The 20,302-nt window shown below is 46.1% G+C and overlaps 1 protein-coding gene and 1 long non-coding RNA gene across 8 annotated transcripts in view; one reads left to right on the plus strand and one right to left on the minus strand.

The window, feature by feature from the left end:
- FRMD4A (FERM domain containing 4A) overlaps positions 1 to 20,302 on the plus strand; it is a 544,823-nt gene that overhangs the window by 433,608 nt on the left and 90,913 nt on the right. For all 7 annotated transcript variants that reach the window (XM_033209304.1, XM_033209303.1, XM_033209300.1 and 4 more), the window contains exons 8-11: positions 6,999 to 7,082; positions 14,580 to 14,645; positions 14,914 to 14,971; positions 17,580 to 17,666. In XM_033209304.1, coding sequence (XP_033065195.1) covers positions 6,999 to 7,082; positions 14,580 to 14,645; positions 14,914 to 14,971; positions 17,580 to 17,666 — 295 coding nt within the window. The remainder of the gene's footprint in view (positions 1 to 6,998; positions 7,083 to 14,579; positions 14,646 to 14,913; positions 14,972 to 17,579; positions 17,667 to 20,302) is intronic.
- LOC117082545 lies at positions 1,259 to 10,677 on the minus strand. The gene is made up of 3 exons (XR_004436659.1): positions 10,558 to 10,677; positions 10,148 to 10,296; positions 1,259 to 2,592 (listed from the first exon to the last, which is right to left on the minus strand). It is a non-coding gene; the product is annotated as an uncharacterized LOC117082545 (long non-coding RNA).

The raw sequence follows: 20,302 nt of genomic DNA on the forward strand, positions 1-20,302 counted from the left end.
TCACACCAGCAAAAGCTTTTGAAAGGAATAGAATCTGTGAAAATTTGAAGCAAAATGTTCAAGTGGAAAAGTTATAAATTGTTACAGAAAGCTTTGTTTTGTGCACAAAAGTCTATTTGTTGGAGCTTTCAAGTGTGTAATTCACATTTTCAAAGCATAAAATAGTATTTGGATAGGGAAAGGGTGGGTTTTTTTTTTTTTTTGCAGGATGATATTCTTCAAATTCTGTGGTAATTGCTTAGAAGCCAAGTAAGAAGGAGATTTGTATTATGACAGCTTACTTCTTTTGTGAAGCACTTATTTAATGTATTAAAATATCTTATTTTCAGTTATACCTGTGAATAGCAAAATGTTTCATGGCTATGGTACTGTCTCAGTTTTTCAGAGTGGAAATTCCCAAACTAAAGGGTGATACTGAGAAATATAGAAAGTTAATCAATCGTTTCTTCTTGGGCTTTTTGAGAAAATTATTTGCCTGAAATTGTAGACTTATGAAACAATTTTTAAACTTGTTTTTATATTTTACATGTTTACACCTAACATAAATTAGAAATTCATAAAACTTTCCTTTCACCCCAGAAAACCAGACTCAGTAATCAAGGAAGCAATCTTTACTTATATAACTTAACAATTAGCAACAGAAATAAAGGGACTGCCAGGCACAGTGGCTCATGCCTATAATCCCAGCACTTTAGGAGGCCGAGGCGGGAGGATTGCTTGAGTCCAGGAGTTCAAGACAAGCCTAGGCAACATAGTGAGACCTCATCTCTACAAAATATTTTAAAAATTAGCCAGGTGGCGGTGATAAGCACCTGTAGTCGCAGCTGCTTGGAGGCTAAGGCAAGTGGTTCACTTGAGCCTGGGAGGTGGAGGCTACAGTGAGCCGCGATCTCAAAACCACACTCTAGCCTGAGCAACAAAGCGAGACCCTGTCTCAAAATAAAATAAAATAAAAAATAGAAAGGCACATATTTCAAAAATGTGTTTACAATGTTGCCCCCCATAGCCGGGTACGGTGGCTCACGCCTGTAATCCCAGCACTTTGGGAGGCCGAGGTGGGCAGATCACGAGGTCAGGAGATCGAGACCATCCTGGCTAACACGGTGAAACCCCGTCTCTACTAAAAATACAAAAAATTAGCCGGGCGTGGTGGCAGGCGCCTGTAGTCCCAGCTACTAGGAAGCTGAGGCAGGAGAATGGTGTGAACCCGGGAGGCGGAGCTTGCAGTGAGCCGAGATCACACCACTGCACTCCAGCCTGGGCGATAAAGCGAGACTCCATCTCCAAAAAAACAAACAAACAAACAAAAAATGTTGCCCCCCACAAACAGTTGGTAAATTCATGTGACATATCTATGATACATGCCCAGAATTCAGAATCCCATGCTGGAGAAACCTCCTGGGGCCTCCAGTGATTCCCTTTGTTTGCACATGGTCACACACTATGGCAGGAGAAGTTTCTCAAACAGATGTGGCCCAAACCAATGGTGGAAAAGCCCTGCAATATTTCTTTCCTACACACTTGGGGAAAAAAGCATGGGATCAGGCAGAGATAGGCAGGTGCTCTCTTTTCTTAGATGTAACCTCTACTTCACCTTGGTTTACCAAAAAAAAAGGAGGAGGAAGGAAGGAAAGGGACATGAAAGATTCCTTCCTGCATGATTTCTTAAAGATCAGCAAAGAATAAAAATCTATAACTTCCCTCATTAATCTGTCTCAGTTTTCTAGGTCCACTGTATGATCAAATAAAGGAACACAGAGCCAGATATGCGTATCTAGAACTTTAGGATCTCAATGTTTACGAGTTCGGAACTTGGCAGGATTTAGGCAGGTAATTCAGGGCTTGTACCATACCCTGGGCAGGGCCTAAGGCAGCACCTGGAATTAAACACATTGACACCTCCCGCACAAAACATGGAGGTGCCCAGCAAGTGGGCGCAAATAGAAAGGTCCATCATTCCCTCGTGCAAAAAGATGAAGTTTGCAGCTAGATGGGTAAAGAAATGTTTCTTAGAGCTTTTTGAATTTTGGAATTGTGATAATCGATTAAGGACCTGCAATACTCTACTTATGAAATATCCCACCCCTGAGAACTTGACCTTCATGATCTGCTCGTAAAATATGGAGGAGTTAGGCCAACGCTAGCGTTCTATTACTCTTTCTGAATTGCAGGCTGTTCCTTTCTATTAAGCTAGCATCACATTCTGGGTTTTGTGCTCTGCTGTTTTTGTACCAGTGCAGACAGAAACAACTGGTTTTAGGAAGAATTCTTTCACAGTAAGCCTACTCTATTTGCCCCAAGTTTCTCCCACAAGTTACATACATCTCATTTGACCCAAGGAGAGTTTCTGGAAAAAGTTATTTCCAGGTTTTTTAAAGAAAAGCAAGCACATTGTGGATTTTGCTCATCCTTCTCTCTCAGTTTTAATTTTTGCTCCCTTCACTTTGTGGTATCTTGGTTAAATTTGTTGTGGTTCACTGTGGCAAATTCTCTATTTGATATATTGCTAGAAATCTTTGTTTTTCCCCAGTAGATGATTCTAACTTTCCTTGTTTTATGAGGAGTATAGGCTATAGAAGACAGGCACATCATCTGAAAAAACAAAACAAAACAAAACAAAAACCACTAAATCAAAGGCCAGTACAGCATTGATACCACATTTATCCTGGCAACATTCATAACTGCCGGAGAGTTTTTAATAAAAGCTGCTTAATATTAAAGATAGGAAGACTTAAATGTTATTCTCAGTTTAGCAACTGGCTCTTCAAGAGACCTTTTGCATTTTTCTTTTTCTTTTCTATTCTTTTTGTTTTTGAGACAGGGTCTCCCTCTGTTGCCCAGGCTGGAGAACAGTGGCATGATCATACTCACTGTAATGTCAAACTCCTGGGCTCAAGCAGTCCTCCCACTTCAGCCTCCCAAACAGCTGGGACTACAAGTGCAAACCACTACACCTGGCTATTTTTTATATTTTTATTTTTGTAGAGATGGAGTCTCGCTATGTTGCCCAGGCTGGTCTCAAACTCCTGGGCTCAAGCAGTCCTCCCACCTTGGCCTCCCAAAGTGCTGGAATTACAAGCATGAGTCACCACATCCAGCTCTTCTTTGCATTTTTCTAAAAATGGAATGCAGCCATAATGAACTGTCTTAAGTTGTTTTATAAGTTGGCGTTTATCACATGCCATGAACACTGGGGAAAACGTCGAAGTGGAAGACATTGAGGGCGGAAGCTGTGAACTTCTAGAACATTCGTTAGGCCACAGCCTTGCAAGTCTCTGGGGGTAGAGTGACCAAGTTTCCCCTTAGGGGAGCTTTCCGATTTTCAGCCACAGAGTTTGGCTGGGTTGACAGGGCTAGACACCCCTAAGTTATTGCAGATGTTTATAAACAGCAGAAAAGCAAACAGAACATTTCTACAGATTTGTCCTCAGGGAAGGATGAAGGGCCATGGATCCCTTCCAGAATATAATGGATTTAGACGGGCTTCACGCCTTGGTGATTTCTTGTTAGATTTTTTTGTGTGTAACCTTGCCCTGGAGCAGAGCTAGAGAACCCACTGCAGGCTTCAGCGAGGAAATCAAACCTGTGGCTGTCATCAGGGCAACTTGTTTGCCAACAAGCAAGGGTCTGGTGGGTAAAACGATCCCTTCCTCCTGGAGCTCCTTCCTTCCCCAAATACACTTTCGATGTGATGGGTGTGAGTAAACCCAAACTCAAGTTTCAACTCCTTCAGGGAGCCACTAATTGCTTTTCTCATGGTTTCATCCAATAAAGTTGATCTGAGAAAAGTGCCTTTCACATTGAAGCCAGCCCTCTGTGTGCTGATGGACCAATAAATCAAATCCCTTTTCTCAGGGAACTTACCGTGAAGCCGGGAGAGAAGAGCCGGAAATTCATCAGTGTGGGCCCTCACGTGTTTGGTGAATTGAATATTTGCTGAAACTATGCCTTTATAGCATGCGCGTAAAAATTATCGACTGTACTTGGGATTGGAATTGAATTTTCCTGAACACTAGGAGTTTACCCGTTTGAAAACCACCAGGGGCTGTCCTGCTGTCTGCCTCCTGGATCAAACCCAGGAGAGGCTGAACCCTCTTAGCCTGGCATTAAAGTTTCACAATTCTCTGCCTGACCTGCCCTTTTCAGCGTATTGCCCCTGACATTCCGCTTACTCTGATGGATTTCTTCAGTTCATGGGGCCCCCATGTCTGTCTGTGTTCCACTTGGGATAAAAGTGATATTCCTATCGTTTTCTTCATGCATGGCCTCCCCCAAAGCCAGTCTTACATCAGAGCCCAGGGGGGCCATTATTTCCTCTGAGCTTTCATGTCTGTTGTTTGGATTGACATGATCACACATCACCCCTGTGGTCAGTGAGCTTTGTAGGTGTCGCTCTCGCCTTCCCAACTAAATCGTGGGCACCTTCTGGTTAAGGACCATATCTCATCATTTTTTATATCCTCTACAATTCTTTCCACGTAATAGCAGGGGCTTCATAAACACCTTCAGCTTATTGATTATCAATTGATCTGTCCTGGCCTTACCATTTAGATTCTAACAGTTCAAGTACTTGGATGGATTGATTCAAACAGTTACACTTTGAGCTTTTCCCTCTAGTTGGTCATATGAAGCCAGGATTCACCAATACCACTGGCCATGGTCATTGTCTTTCTTTCTCTCTTTCTTTCTCTTTCTTTCTTTCCTTCCTTCCTTCTTCCTTCCTTCTTTCCTTTCCCTTCCTTTCCCTTCCTTTCCTTTCCTTCTCTTTCTCTCTCTTCTTCCCTCCTTCTGTCTTTCTCTCTCTCTTTCTTTCTCTCTCTCTTTCTCTTTTCTTTTCTTTTCTTCCTTGATAGGGTCTCCCTCTGTCACCCAGGCTGGAGTGCAGTGTTGCAGTCACAGCTTACTGCAGCCTCATCCCGAATAACTAGGACTACAGGCATGCATCACTGTGCATGGCTGATTTTTGTAATTTTTGTAGAGAGAGTCCCACTATGTTGCCCAAGCTGATCTTGAACTCCTGGACTGAAGTGAACCTCCCACTTCGGCCTCCCCAGATGCTGAGATTATAGGCATGAGCCACCACGCCTGGCCTCGTTCTTTCTTAAGGCAACAGAAAAATGCTTTTTCTGGGAGTGCTCTAATGTCACCAAACCTCCACGTGTTTCTGTATCACCACACACAGACATAATGTAGTGGTGTATTGGTGTGGTTTTGCCCAGTGGTACTGGGCATCCATTGATGATGCTGCTCATTTTACTGCCCTTGGCTGTATTTCTTGCCAGGGACACAGGGAACAATGTATCCTCCAGTTAACAGCATGGGTGCTGGAGTGTCCACCATCCAAGCACCTGAGGAATTCCCCTCTATGGCTGCGGTCTTCCTTCCTTCCTTCAGAGTTATACCTTGTTTCATTCCTTTGTAACAATGAAAAACATTGCTAAAAATGAAAAACATTGCTAAAAATGAAACAGTTGTACCTGTTTCATTCCTTTTTAGATGGCACTGCCCAGTGTCCTGGTGGCCAGTATTTGCCTTGGTTAGTATAAGCAACCTCGAAGCTGCTCACATAGCCCAAGTCAGAACTGCGAATCGAAGGCAGAACTCTCCTACATGTGCCTTTGCAACCCCGGCTAAGGCTTCCAAGGCTCTTTGGTGGACCGGGATAGGGAAATGCTCTTTCAATATCAAAACTGTCCCAAAGTGGCTGCCGCTTGCTACTCCAGAGGTAGTAGGTGGGTGCAGACGCCACAGATGGTCCAGCCCAGAGGGGATGCAGACCTGCTGAGTGTCTAGGGAGGAGTCAGGCACCTGAAGAAGGCTGGTTAAGCTAGGGGAGTTTAAAGCATCTTCCAAACCTAAGCATGTGTGAGTCTACGGGGAAAAGAATTTCTGGTTTCAGGACCAGATGCGTAAAACCACGTGATGGTACAGGTTGAGTCTCCCTCATCCCAAATGCTTGGGAGCAGAAGTGTTTCAGATTTCTTTCAGGTTTTGAAATATTTGTGTTATACGCCAACTGGTTGAGCATCCTCAAATCTGAAAATCCAACATCCAAAGTGCTCCAATAAGCATTTCCTTTGAGCGTCATGTTGGCACTCAAAATGTTTCAGATTTTGGCACATTTCTGATTTGGGATTTTGGGATATGGGATGCTCAGCCTGGCCCAGACAATGCAGTTCACACTTTCTAAGTAGTTTCTGAGCCTCCTCAAAAGCAAAAGTTACAGGTTGAGTCTCCCTAATCTGAAAATCCGAACTCCAACATGCTCCAAACTCTGAAACTTTTAGAGTGCTGACATGACGCTCAAAGGAAATGCTCATTGGAGCCCTTCGGATTTCAGATGCTCAGGTTTTGCGAGGCTCAGCCAGTAAGTATATAAATGCAACTAGTCAAACATCTGAAAAAAAACCTGGAATCGGAAACGCTTTTGCTCCCAAGCATTTCAGATAAAGGAGACGCCATCAGTATTTATTTGTCATATTTCAGAAAACAGTTTTCCAGCATGTGGTCAACGTCAGCCATGAAAACCAGTTTTGTGTATTAGCAGAGCAAACGCTCTTATGGAGACAGCAGTGCCATTGCCCATTCTCGGAGCAATGTGAGCCGAACGGTGGGGTTCTGGGGAGCTTCTCCTCACGTCCTGCCCTGGGGGACCCCTGGGAACCCTTCTTCTCCCCGAATTCCTGCTGAGGGCTGCTCAGGGGCGTTCACTCTGTGCCGCTCTGTGAGAGCAGGGTTTGGGAAGACACCCCGGCCATCTGGAGGTGTTCTGCCCTGCTTTCTGCACGGTGAAAGGTGGTTACTGGGCTTGGTGTGTTCTGCCTTCCTTTACATCTGTATTAAGGGAATAAAAAGAGAGCGCCCCTTCCTCCCACAGCTTTTGATTAACAGGGAAGCAGATGTGGGGTCTCTCAGACAAGGCAGCGGCCCAAGTGGTATGAGAGAGTGCAGTTATGTCCTCAGAGGGTGAGTGCATTTCTGGCCATTGTCTCTTTCAGCAATGAAGTTGTGAGGAGTGACTTGAAGAAGCTGCCAGCCCTTCCCACCCAAGCCCTGAAGGAGCACCCTTCCCTGGCCTACTGGTAAGACCCCCGGAGTCTTCCCCAGGAGCGAGCCCCTCTCGGAGTGCGAGGGGACACAGGACAACTGAATATACCCTCCCTCCACCAGCTCCCACATGCCAGCCTGGACTCGCAGCTGTATTAAGTACCTTGTGTCTTCATGAAATCATTTTCTGCATTTATTCATTTTTTAAAATTAATTAATTAATTAATTTTTTTTTTTTTGAAACAGATCTCGCTCTGTTACCCAGGCTGGAGTGCAGTGGCATGATCTCAGCTCATTGCAACCTGTGCCTCAAGCGATTCTCTTGCCTCGGCCTCCTGAGTAGCTGGGATTACAGGCACACACTACCACACCTGGCCAATTTTTGTATTTTTAGTAGAGACAGAGTTTCACCATGTTGGCCAGGCTGGTCTCGAACTGGCCTCACTCAGGTTATCCGGCCGCCTCGGCCTCCCGAAGTGCTGGGATTACAGGCGTGAGCCACCACACCCCACCCGTTTTCTGCATTTACTTAAGTGAAGCATTGTGCGTGAGACCTCTCCTTTTTTGTTTCTCCTTTTTTTTTTTTTTTTTTTTTATTTTCAAAAAGAATACCTTCTAAAATTTCACTTTGGAAGCTTTGCCACCTTCAAGAGCCTTTCATGTGCTGCTAGAGTTTCATTTTGGAACACCTGTCATTTGATGACAGCATGTCGAGGTTTGAGATGTGGGAGAACCACAGGACTTTTTTCTTTCAGAAGAGAGAGATTGATTCTTTTATTTTCCCTGGATGTTTCACATCTCCTGATGTAACCACTGTGTAACATTATGCCGTAGCTCATCTGTCGGGCCCTAAATGACTGATTCTGAATGATGCAGGCATTTGAAAGGCTCTCATATTGTGGTTTGGGCCACAGTTGGGCAGGGCTTGCATTCCTGGATAATGTTTTGAAATCCCACTGGCTTCCTAAGCCCTGGCCACTGCCCTTTGATAACTGCAATACCACTCTCTGATGTTCCTTCTGATTCCCTAACAGAAATCATTGCAACTCCTCTTATTTAAAAGCAAAACAAAAAGCACAGACCAAGTCAATTCTAATGAACTACAACACGTGACTTGTGTCAGTGCTTTTGATGACAGTTTCTGAAATATACCGATTATGAGCATTTCATCTTGTCTGGACACTTATCCAGACAGTGACCTAGTTGTTCATTGATTTGGGTGGCTAAGAGATTCCTTTGGCTGGGGTGGGGCATGTCTTGATGCAGGGTTCATTAGCAGCATTAAACTCTGGCTCATAATTCCAGCACTTTGGAAGGGCGAGGTGGGCAGATCACAAGGTCAGGAGATGGAGACCATCCTGGCCAACATGATGAAACCCTGTCTCTACTAAAAATACAAAAAAATTAGCTGGACGTGGTGGCACGTGCCTGTAGTCCCAGCTACTTGGGAGGCTGAGGCAGGAGAATCACTTGAACTCAGGAGTTGGACGTTGCAGTGAACCAAGATTGTGCCACTGCACTCCAGCCTGGTGACAGAGTGAGACTCCATCTCAAACAAAACAAAACAACTCTGGCTCATAAATCACATCTCTCTGAGAGACCACATCCCTAGGGAGCTGGCGCCCAGGCCCAAGGCTGTGAGCTCCCTTCCGTGTCTGGCGTCCCTAATTTCATCTCTCTGAGCTGTTTTATTGCCACTCCTCTTTTGGAAACATAAATGTAAATAGATAATGACTTTCTCTAATTATAACCTGCCCCCAAAGAGCAAAATCTGTTTAACCTGCAGGGATTTTGCACGCATCAGTTTCCAAATGTTAAGACTTGCAATCCGAACGCCCAAAAATGATGGTCCCTTTTCCTTGTTCACGGACCCTATTACCCACCTCCCTAATTCCTTGTGCCGCTGGGCCTCATCCCTCTGTAGCCTCCTGGCTGTTCACTTCCAAAAATCCAATGGTCAAGGCCCCGAGGGTGTGAGCAGGTAACTAGAGAGGACCAGGGAGGAATCTCTTCGCCTCTGAGACCCGTCCTGTGGTGTGTCCATCAGTCATCCATTCATTCCTTTCCAAACCGTAGAACACCGCTATACACATCTGAGAGTTTTAAATTTCTTCTCTCCTCCCTGTGTCTCTGGATTTTTCCTTCACCTTCTCCATTATCTGCTCTGCGCTCACACATGATTACTAACCCAGAGGCACCTCGCCCTTCACACACAAGCTCTCTGTCTCTTCTCTGTATAAACATCTTCACCTATAGCTGGCTTGGCAGAACATGCCAACCATCATGACCAGGCCAGCACTTTCCCTGAGACTCCTTCAGACCCATAAGTGCCCAAGACAGTGTTAAATGTCCAGAGAGGGTGGCAGGATGGGGGAGCCACGTGCCACTCAGTCAGCATCACAACTCAGATGATGTATAAAAGTCAATGACAGGGACCCTCCTGACGATACCCTCCTGAAAAACAACCACCCACAACCACAACAGACTCTTTCACCTCATTTCACTGTGGTTGGCTACTTGGTGTTGCCAACCAAGAAATAAGGTGTCTAATATTTCAACCTTATTTATATGGACTTTGATTCTTATTGATACATGATAGTCGTCCATATTTTTCATGTATATATACTCTGATATCTGTACATAATGTGCGGTGATCAAATCAGGGTAACTGGGCTCTCCCTCACCTCTAACATTTATCTTTTCTTTGTGTTGGGAACATTACAAATCTTCACTTGTGGCTACTTTGACATATGCAACAAATTATTGTTAACTATTATTTCCCTACTGTACTATCAAATACTAGAACATATTCCTTCTATCTTAACTGTATTTTTGTACCCCTATGTATAGACAGATTTTTAAAAAGCAAAGCCCCAAGGAGAGGGATAAGTGCTGTCCCTGCTTCGTACAGATAGAGAATGAAGAGGGAGCAGGTGCACACAGCTTTTTCGCTACTTTTCCCTCTCGGTCTCAGAATCAACACTCAGCAAGGTCAACCAGGACCCCTCACCGGTGGGGGAGACCTTTTTACCCCTCTCATCACAGTTGCCCAGAGTGTCCAGTTCCCCTGATCATTCCTGAACTAAGGAGGTGTACTCACCATTCTTTGGGGGCTCTCCTGCCCCTGCTGGAGTTCACACTTTGGATGGGCAACCTGCAGGCTGCAGCCTGGTGACCAAGGCAGTAGGTCTTAGCATCCCAGCCAAGCCTCTGCAGTGACTAGCCAGGTAGCTTTCATCAGTTTCTCCTCTGCAAAATGGGATGACACACACCAACCTACTTCAGACAGTAATTAAGAGAGGAAATACATAGTCACATCATGTCATTAAAAAGCAGTGAAAGCAGCATAATAATGCTGAGTCATGGTGCAAGAAGCGTTTCTGCTAATTCTCCCCGCACATTTAACAAGCATGGACTTTTGACACCATGCAATTTCCCTGTTGAGGAGGCAACTGAGGCAGAAAGTTAGAATGATGTGCCCAGGGCCACAGAACAAGGAGGGATCAGTACCTTGACCTGGATTCTCCCTCGCAGGCCTAGTTTGTAAATGCTGGACCACCTGACCACCCCTACCACCTCAATGAGGTATGCAGGGACATCGTTTTTTACCCCAAAACCACTGAGCACAGCAGGCCAGCAGCTGCTCTGAGACAGGGAACTATATATCACCATCCCTATTTCCCCTTCCATCACCCATGCATTTCCTGCACCCCCTTGTCTGCAGAGAGGTCATTTGACTTAACAATATGACCCAGCCAGTGACCCGGGCACAGGCAGCTTTGGTCATTTGCCTTTTTCCTCCATGTAACCCTGAGTCATCCAGACAGTGCTTACTCTGCTTCCTGGGTTTCTGCTAGTTACCTCCGTGAGTCCCCGCTACAAATCTAAGGTCTGGGAAAATTGTCTGCAAAACTTGGAGCACTTCAGCCCTCTGGAAAGTTCCAGAGCAGAGGTGGGGACAGGTTGGGAGCAGAATAGGTTCTCGGTAAGGATTGAGCCTGTTGTTCCAGGATGAGCCCACCATGTTTAAGGGGGCAAAACGAGAAGGGAAAAACTGAGGATGGAGAAGGCAACTATTGTGGCTTCACAGATGGTCTCAGAGAGCAGGAGTTACAGGGCAAACAGGGGGTGGCAAAGATTTCTGCAGCTGTCAGCCACCCAGAACCCTGTGGTCAGGACGTGTAGTGGTTAAACAACGGCGTGGCTTTCTGACAGTGGTTTTGACTTTCTTTCACTGGTGTTTCTCCTGAGCCTTCTGTGTGTTCGTGGCTAGAGTGCTATGTTGACTTGTACCTCCTCAACTCACCCCAGGGACCCTCTCTCCCTAGAGCTGCAAAGGAAAAAGGCCCCTATTTACACCGAGTTGCTTGACCCTGGATCTAGGAGTTGACCTCACAAAACCCCAGATCACATGGTAGGAAACAGGCCAAGGCAGCTGTTGATTTAGTGAGTGGGATGGAAAGAAGTGGAGCCGCCGAATCTCCTGACGCAGTTCTGCAGGTTTCATGAGGCTGGGCCTGCTCTTGGGGAGCATGCTTTTCGAGAATTGTTTATCAGGAGACGACTTTGTCACACTTGACATAGAACTTCCTCGGCACGTGGGAGCCAAGGAGAGAGATGGCTGGGTCTGCCCCTTTCTGAATAGAGGATGCCCAGATCCCACGGAAGTGACGCTCCAACTGAGGCAAGGGCCCCTGGATCTGGCTGGTCCTCATTCTGGGTATTCATAAAGACCTTCTTTATCAAGACTGCTCACTGTCCTCTATGCATCAAATTCCAGAATATTAAAATTAAAAGATACTATTTGGAGGTTAAGGTAGTCATTGAAAGAGAAATAGGGCTGGGCGCGGTGGCTCAAGCCTGTAATCCCAGCACTTTGGGAGGCCAAGACGGGCGGATCACGAGTTCAGGAGATCGAGACCATCCTGGTTAACACGGTGAAACCCCGTCTCTACTAAAAAATACAAAAAAACTAGCCGGGCGAGGTGGCGGGCACCTGTAGTCCCAGCTACTCGGGAGGCTGAGGCAGGAGAATGGCGTAAACCTGGGAGGCGGAGCTTGCAGTGAGCTGAGATCCGGCCACTGCACTCCAGCCTGGGTGACAGAGCGAGACTCCGCCTCAAAAAAAAAAAAAAAAAAAAGAAAGAAAGAAAGAGAAATAAATGACTCACAAAGACTAGGTGACGAATGTGTAGAACCTGTTACCCCAACGCTGGCCTTGCTAAACATGCAAACAGAAAAAGGTGCGTAAAAGAAGGCTTTAGGTAGATCCTGGGGTGATGAATAATAGATAATAGGCTGGGTGTGTGGCTCACACCTGTAATCCCAGCACTTCGGGAGGCCGAGGTGGGCAGATCATTTGAGGTCAGGAGTTTGAGACTAGCCCGGCCAATGTGGTGAAACCTCATCTCTACTAAAAATACAAAAATTAGCCGGGCATGGTGGTGCACACCTGTAATCCCAGCTACTCGGGAGACTGAGGCAGGAGAATTACCTGAACCCAGGAGATGGAGTTTGCAGTGAGTCAGGATCATGCTACTGCACTCCAGCCTGGGCGAGAGAGCGAAACCCTGTCTCGAAAATAATAATAATAGATAATAAAGATCCACTATTGAGATCTCAAGGGTAAATCCCTGGAATCACCTCCCCTCATGGAGCTTTGACGAAGGACCGGGAGGGTGAAGAGAACTAAGACAGGAGAGTGAGAACTGAGGTTCCAAAGCTCTGGGGCCAGACCAGGGAGGCTGAGGCGTCTGGACTCCACACCTCAGCAGCTGGGGGTGGGGCTTTCTGCCTGCACCTGCTTCCCTGGGATTCCCAAGGTTGGCTCTGCCCATCTGAAGGCAGGGGTTGGAGCGGCCATATCTCCTACCCCATGGGCATCAGAGTCACTTCTCAGGAGGCGGGCTTGCCACTGCCGCCAAGGAGCCGCCTAACCTCTTGTTATATTAGAACTAGGATTTCAGCTGGGCGCAGTGGCTCATGCCTATAATCCCAGCACTTGGGGAGGCAGGGGTGGGCAGATGACCTGAGGCCCGGAGTTTGAGACCAGCCTGGCCAACATGCAAAACCCCATCTCTACTAAAAATACAAAAATTAGTGAGGTGTGGTGACACACACCTGTAATCCCAGCTGCTCAGGAGGCCGAGGCACAAGGATTGCTTGAAACTGGGAGGCAGAGGTTGCAGTGAGCCAAGATCATGCCACAGCACTCCAGTCTGGGTGACAAGGGAGACTGCATCTCAAAATCAAAAAAAACTAAGATTTCGAAAAGGGAGGGAGTGCCTCTCTAATTCTGGTAGCTGGTTTGCTGTTGTTCTCCAAGTGTTCCTATGGAGCTTTTGTTGCCTCATGGTTCATATTAACCAGGCCCAAATTCCAGAACATTCCATCCTCCTGGAAAGCCTTCCATCCCTGACTACGCATTCAGAGCATGTAGGCTGTGGGCATGTGGTTAAGGTCAATGCCTGCCATCCCCCCCATGAGGCCCTGTGTGGACAAGATGAGGATAAGAAGGACCCCAGAGAGTTCAGCCTGGGCATCCACGTGTCATCTCTGCTGTCTGCTTCCTCTTATTCTCTTGGTACCATTGCTTCCAAGGAGCTGATCCCAAAACCTGGGCTCCAGTCTTTTTGTTCCTTTGTTTTTTGTTTTTGAGCCAGGGTCTCACTCTGTCACCCAGGCTGGAATGCAGTGGTGCAATCTTAGCTCACTGCAACCTTGACCTCCTGGGCTCAAGCAATCCTCCCAACAGCTAGTCCCAACTAGCTGGGACTACAGGCACACTCCACCATGCCTGGCTCATTTTTGTATTTTTATGCAGAGACAGGGTCTCACTGTGTTGCCCAGGCTGGTCTCAAACTCCTGGGCTCAAGCAATCCACCCACCTCAGCCTCCCTAAACATTGGGATTATAGGGGTGACCCACTGCACCCAGCCTGAGCTCCAATCTTATATTTCTTGATTAGAAATCCAAGATAAGCCAGTCATGGTGGCTCATGCCTGTAATCCCAGCACATTGGGAGGCCAAGGTGGGCGGATCACTTGAGGTCAGGAGTTTGAGACCAGCCTGGCCAACATGATGAAACTCTGTCTCTACTAAAAATACAAAAATCAGTCGGGCATGGTGGCACACACCTGTAGTCCCATTTACTCAGGAGGCTGAGGCACGAGAATCACTTGAACTCGGGAGGTGGAGGTTGCAGTGAACCAAGATCGCACCATTGCACTCTAGCCTGGGTGACAGAGCAAGACTCCGTCTCAAAAACAAAACAAAACAAAACAAAAAATCCAAAACAAACAGAATGTAAGTCCTTTGAGGGGAAAACAGACTGTTTTTTAAGTACATCTACATCCAAATAGATAGCCCTCAGACTGGGTTTGGAAATGCCACTCCAGGACAAATCATTTTTCCAGGAGCTGTTGGTGCTCTGGAGCTTCTTAGGAGATGGGGCTGAGAAATATCTTACTGGCAGGAAGCTTGGCTGTTGACACTGGGACTCTGATAACAGCATTCTTTTCTTCTAATTGCAGTGAAGACAGAGTTATTGAGCACTACAAGAAACTGAACGGTCAGACAAGAGGTCAAGCAATCGTGAAGTAAGTGGCCCCTTCCCAGCTTGCGTGGGGATGGTGTTTGTGTATGTTAATATATCGTATGTCAGAATTGTTCAGTTCCTCTCCAAAGACATATCTGGGAGTGGGGGGTGTATGTTGCAATTTAATTTTCAAGTAAATAATCACTCCGAGAACTTTATCACATACACATACACAAATATATATATATGATACCAGATCTGCTGAATAACTAGCCTTGTGTGCATTGTGTGTGTGTGTGTGTTTATATATCTTCATATTGTCGTTCCAGCTACATGAGCATCGTGGAGTCTCTCCCAACCTACGGGGTTCACTATTATGCAGTGAAGGTGAGTGCACTCATTTGGTGAAGGTTGCCAAACCTCCCCTAAACAAACAAATCAAAACTTCTCATTATATGTTTTTTTTTCTTTTTCTTTTCTTTTTTTTTTTTTTCTTTTTGAGATGGAGTCTCCCTCTGTCGCCCAGGCTGGAGTGCAGTGGCACGATCTCAGCTCACTGCAACCTCCACCTCCCGAGCTCAAGCGATTCTCCTACCTGAGCCTCCCGAGTAGCTGGGATTATAGGCACCCGCCACCACACCCAGCTCATTTTTGTATATTTAGTAGAGACAGGGTTTCGCCATGTTGACCAGGCTAGTCTTGAACTCCTGACCTCAGGTGATCTACCTGCCTCGGCCTCCCAAAGTGCTGAGATTACAGGCGTGAGCCACTGCGCCCGGCCCTCATTATTTTTTTCTTTATAACTCCTGGTGGGAATGGAGGTCCCAAAGGACGTGGTCAGGGAGATTGCGTGCTGGGCAAAGACAATTTCCAATACAGGAAACTTCACCCGGTCTTTCACCTTGCTTCAACCTGTGGTCCATTTCTTTGTCAGCCCTAGAACTTAACAGAAAGGCTGTCTCTGATATATATGCTTTCTGCCTTCCAAGAAAACTTCAAAACTGTGCTCTTTATTTCAGTTTGGTAAAGACTTGGGATTTTCAGAGTGCCAAAGGAGTATGGGTGTTTGGCACTTAGAACCTCAAAGCATAAGCAGTGGCTTAGCTACTTACTTGGAAAAGAGCACGAATCCGGGAAGCCTGGCCCAGCTGCATCAGGCTCCCTGTCCGGGGCCCTTGTGATCTCACTGATGCCATTTTATGGTGTGATGACAGCTCTTACCTGGTCAATCTGCTGTTGCAGTGGTACTGGGTTTCCTCTCGTTCTGTTCTCTGAAACCGTTGCAGTGCGCACAGCTGCTTCCCAGAGGCAGGGGTTTAATACGAGGATTTTATACTTCCTTTAAAGATTTTTTTAAGAAATCATATACCCTGAAGCTTGAAAAGAAATTTCAAAATGTATCTCTTTTGCCTTTTATCTTTTTGCTCATCTTGAAATAACTCACGCCTCACAAATATTTCAAAACCATGATGTGCCAGTTTTGAGTTTTCCAGACACCCACTATGAGGGTGTATTAGGTTTTTTAGAAACTTGGCAATTAGGGCATAGCTAGGGAAAAGCTGCTTGATATGTTCATTATAAAATCCTAGCTTCTGAGGGCTCTAATTAACTCAGAATCATCCTATTTGAATATAGAATTGCAACTTACACTCAGGTGACAAGAGGTCTCTGTTAATAAGCGGTGGGGGGAGGGGTGGACAGGTGCAGTGGCTCATGCCTGTAATCCCAGCACTTTGGGAGGCCGAGACGGGTGGATCACCTGAGGTCAGGAGTTTGAGACCAGCCTGGCCAACATGGTGAAACCCCATCTCTACTAAAAATACAAAAATGAGCCAGACGTGGTGGCACGTGCCTGTAATTCCAGCTACTCGAAAGGCTGAGGTGGGCGAATTCCATGAACCTGGGAGGCAGAGGTTGCAGTGAGCCAAGATTGTGCCAGTGCACTCCAGCCTGGGTGACAGAGTGAGACTCCAACTCAAAAAAAAAAAAAAAAGCAATAAACGGACTTGGTATTTCTTTTTTTTTTTTTTTTTTTTGGAGACGGAGTCTCGCTCTGTCGCCCGGGCTGGAGTGCAGTGGCCGGATCTCAGCTCACTGCAAGCTCCGCCTCCCGGGTTCACGCCATTCTCCTGCCTCAGCCTCCCGAGTAGCTGGGACTACAGGCGCCCGCCACCTCGCCCGGCTAGCTTTTTGTATTTTTTAGTAGAGACGGGGTTTCACCGTGTTAGCCAGGATGGTCTCGATCTCCTGACCTCGTGATCCGCCCGTCTCGGCCTCCCAAAGTGCTGGGATTACAGGCTTGAGCCACCGCGCCCGGCCGGACTTGGTATTTCTAATTCAGTCCTGAGACTGTTTTGGCTTCCGTTTTGCTACCCTGTCCAACAGCATGAGTCCTGAAACCCTGCCTGGCACTCAGCTGTCATCTTGGGTGAGCAGGACCTCAGGGTGACACCTTCTGGTCTGTGTTTCCCGGGGCTGGGGAAGGTCCTGGGTAAGGCTGGGCCAACTCTTTGCTGTGATTTGTTGTTAAAATGAGAGGAGTCACTTTCCATGGTCTCCACGGCTCCTCTGGCTCTGACCATTGATGACAGTCTCTCGGCCCAGAAGGTCGTTTCATTAGGTGTGACTTCTCACCGATTTTCAGTTGTGGTGAGAGGGCATCCCAGCATCGAATCCCTAAATTCTTAGAAGGGAAAAAAAAAGAGAGAGAGCAGGGCATTCACTCCTTATTTATAAAGGGAAAGGACTTCGGCTGTCCAGCTGATTAGCAGAGCCAGGCCCCCAGCCCCGACATTCCCCTTGTCACCCTCTTCACATAACACAGCATCCTTCAATGATGGGCGCATCTGTTAAGAAACAAAGTAGACAGGCAGGCTCCATCCCTTCCCAGGAAATGGCACTTTCCCTCGTCTGCCCCCGAGCCAGGAAATCTCCACTTAGTGTGTGTTTACTTCCTCCAGCCCCATATTCACCCGAACGTTTTTTGATATCCTAGGACAAGCAGGGCATACCATGGTGGCTGGGCCTGAGCTACAAAGGGATCTTCCAGTATGACTACCATGATAAAGTGAAGCCAAGAAAGGTAAGGGCGGTCTCCTGCGTGGCTTTAACGCCTCTCAGATCTGGAGAGGAACAGGCGTAAAGGTCTGTTCTACATGGCTAAGGCCATGCAGCCTAAAGGCTCACCAATCCCCTGCCAATTTTAGTGTATACAAATTACTCCACAGCAATCCCATCTGAGTTCCCCGGGTAAATCGTTTTTCATTCTTTTCTCCCTGTCTCTGAGGAAACCTAAGCTGTTATAATTACTTAAGGTGAGGCGACTGGCTCAGTTCTCCCCAGAGCAGATAGGCAAAGAGACTTTTGAGGGACAGTCGTGTCCCTTAATTTCGGGCCGTATTCTTTGGGAAAATGATGTAACACCAGTCAGAGTTCTCCCAAAGGTTTCTGGGACAGGAATCAGGGCAGGGGGGAGAGCTGAAAGAAGAGATTGCAGGTCAAAAAAAGCTGAAAGGCTGGGCACGCTGGCTCATGCCTGTAATCCCAGCACTTTGGGAGCCCGAGGCGGGCGGATCGCTTAAGACCAGGAGTTCTAACCAGCCTGGCCAACGTGATAGAACCCTGTCTCTACTAAAAATACAAAAATTAGCTGGGCATGGTGGTGTATGCCTATAATCGCAGCTACTTGGGTGGCTGAGACATGAAAATCACTGGAGCCTGGGAGGTGGAGGTTGTAGTGAGCTGAGATTGCCCTGCTGCGCTCCAGCCTGGCTGACAGAGCAAGACTCTGTCTCAAAACAAAAAAAGAAAAAGCTGAAAAATAAGAGAGAGAGGGGTTCCTGGAAATCCAGCACATATTTTCTGGCTCAATAAAGGTGATCAGAAAATAAGGTTATTTGCTGAAGAGGAAGAGAAACAGAGAATGGTTTGCAAAGTGCTTGTAAACCCAAAATGGAATGTTTGAAAGGGATACAGCATTTGAATTTTCTCTGTTTTCATTGACACACACTTTTCAGACCTGAACAAATTGGAAAATTATAACGGAAAAATATCTTAGAGGCGAGTGCTATCATTCAGATCACCTGGCGGAGAATAACAGAGAGACGGTATGCAGTTCAAACCCTGAAATACAAGTTAAAAACCTATGAAAACCACACTTGCTTTAGCAGAGAGAAAGCAATATTGGGCCATTATGTCATTCCAGATTGCTTTCCAAGCTGTTTTATCCACGAATAGGATTGAAACCCACACTACATATCTGAGTGGATTGTAGGCTCTCCAGTTAACATCTGTCCTTGGCCAGCTTCTTTATTAAATTGATAGAAGAAAAAATGTTCTCATGTTGCGAGGATTTTCACTCCATTGATCAGTAAGGTGGTTAAGTTCTAAGAAAAGATGTTGAGCAAATGGTGGGGGAATTACTGACTGGGAACAACTCAGGAAGAACCTGGCTCTTTAGTGGGTGGAGGGAGTGTTGTTTTGCAGCTATCTCCAAAGCCTTTCCTTATCCATTTAAATGCAACAAGAAATTACCTGGATCCTCTGTTCTTACCTTTTCTGACTTTGTTTTCCTCGCTTGTGGAATCTACACCTCTTCCTCCCTTTCTTTTCTTCCTGTTTTCCCTGTGCCTTTTTCCCACGTGGCCTTTTTCATTTTCTGTGCCTTTTCTTCCTGAGTTCTCTCTTCCCTCTTTCTTTTTAGAACGACCATTCTCTTTTTGTTTTGTTTGTTTGTTTGTTTGTCTCGCTCTGTCTCCCAGGCTGGAGTGCAGTGGCAGGCTCTTGGCTCACTGCAACCTTTGCTTCCCGGGTTCAAGTGATTCTCCTGCCTCAGCTTCCCCAGTAGCTGGATTACAGGCACCTGCCACCATGCCTGGCTGATTTTTGTATTTTTAGTAGAGATGGGGTTTCACCATGTTGGCCAGGCCTGTCTCAAACTCCTGACCTCAAGTGATCTGCCCTCCTCAGTCTCCCAAAGTGCTGGGATTATAGGTATGAGCCACCACACCTGGCCTGACTTTTCTCTTTTCAACCTGCCTGACTGTTTTTGCTGCTTGCAAAAGTCAAGAATACTCCCTAAAGCCTTTAACAAAATTCTGGCTGCAATACATTGAGCTCTCTCTCGCCCATAGTGGCAGAAGACCAAGGCCAATGTGCATCATTGAGATCTACAGCAGAGATCATTAAAATCCAGTGGTTGAAATCTCTTCTCCCTCTAAGATTTTTAGAAGACATGCTAACAAGCATTCATACTTGTTTGGTTCTATTTATTAAAATTTTTAAGCTTTCTTTATTTCTCTGATTGAGGTTCTAATGAAGAGTGAAGAGGTGATGAGCTAGCACTTGATGTGTGTAAAACACAGGAAAGGTTGCATATTTGGGGCTCAATCAATTCTAACTATTATTGTAAGATGCTAAAACAGGCTTCAAGATAAGGAAAAGTAAGAAGCCAAAGGCATGAAAAATCAGGCATCGAATAAGAGAATTTACAATAATGAATGGAACTTATCCAGGTCCATGAATTACAAATGTTAAAAGGTCAATATAGTTTTTCAGGCCATTGGCTCTAACCCAGACTGGGTTGTTATTGAAAATCACTTGGGTTTCTGTGGCCTTTGAGGAAGAAGTCAGAATTTTCCAGCCCATTCCTAATTTAAGGACAGACTACCAAGCTGTCAGAGCCATCATTCATTCATTCGCTCAAAAAAACAGTTATTG

This window comes from Trachypithecus francoisi, unplaced genomic scaffold, assembly GCF_009764315.1.
Source record: "Trachypithecus francoisi isolate TF-2019V2 unplaced genomic scaffold, Tfra_2.0 Lachesis_group9, whole genome shotgun sequence".
Lineage (NCBI taxonomy): Eukaryota > Metazoa > Chordata > Mammalia > Primates > Cercopithecidae > Trachypithecus > Trachypithecus francoisi.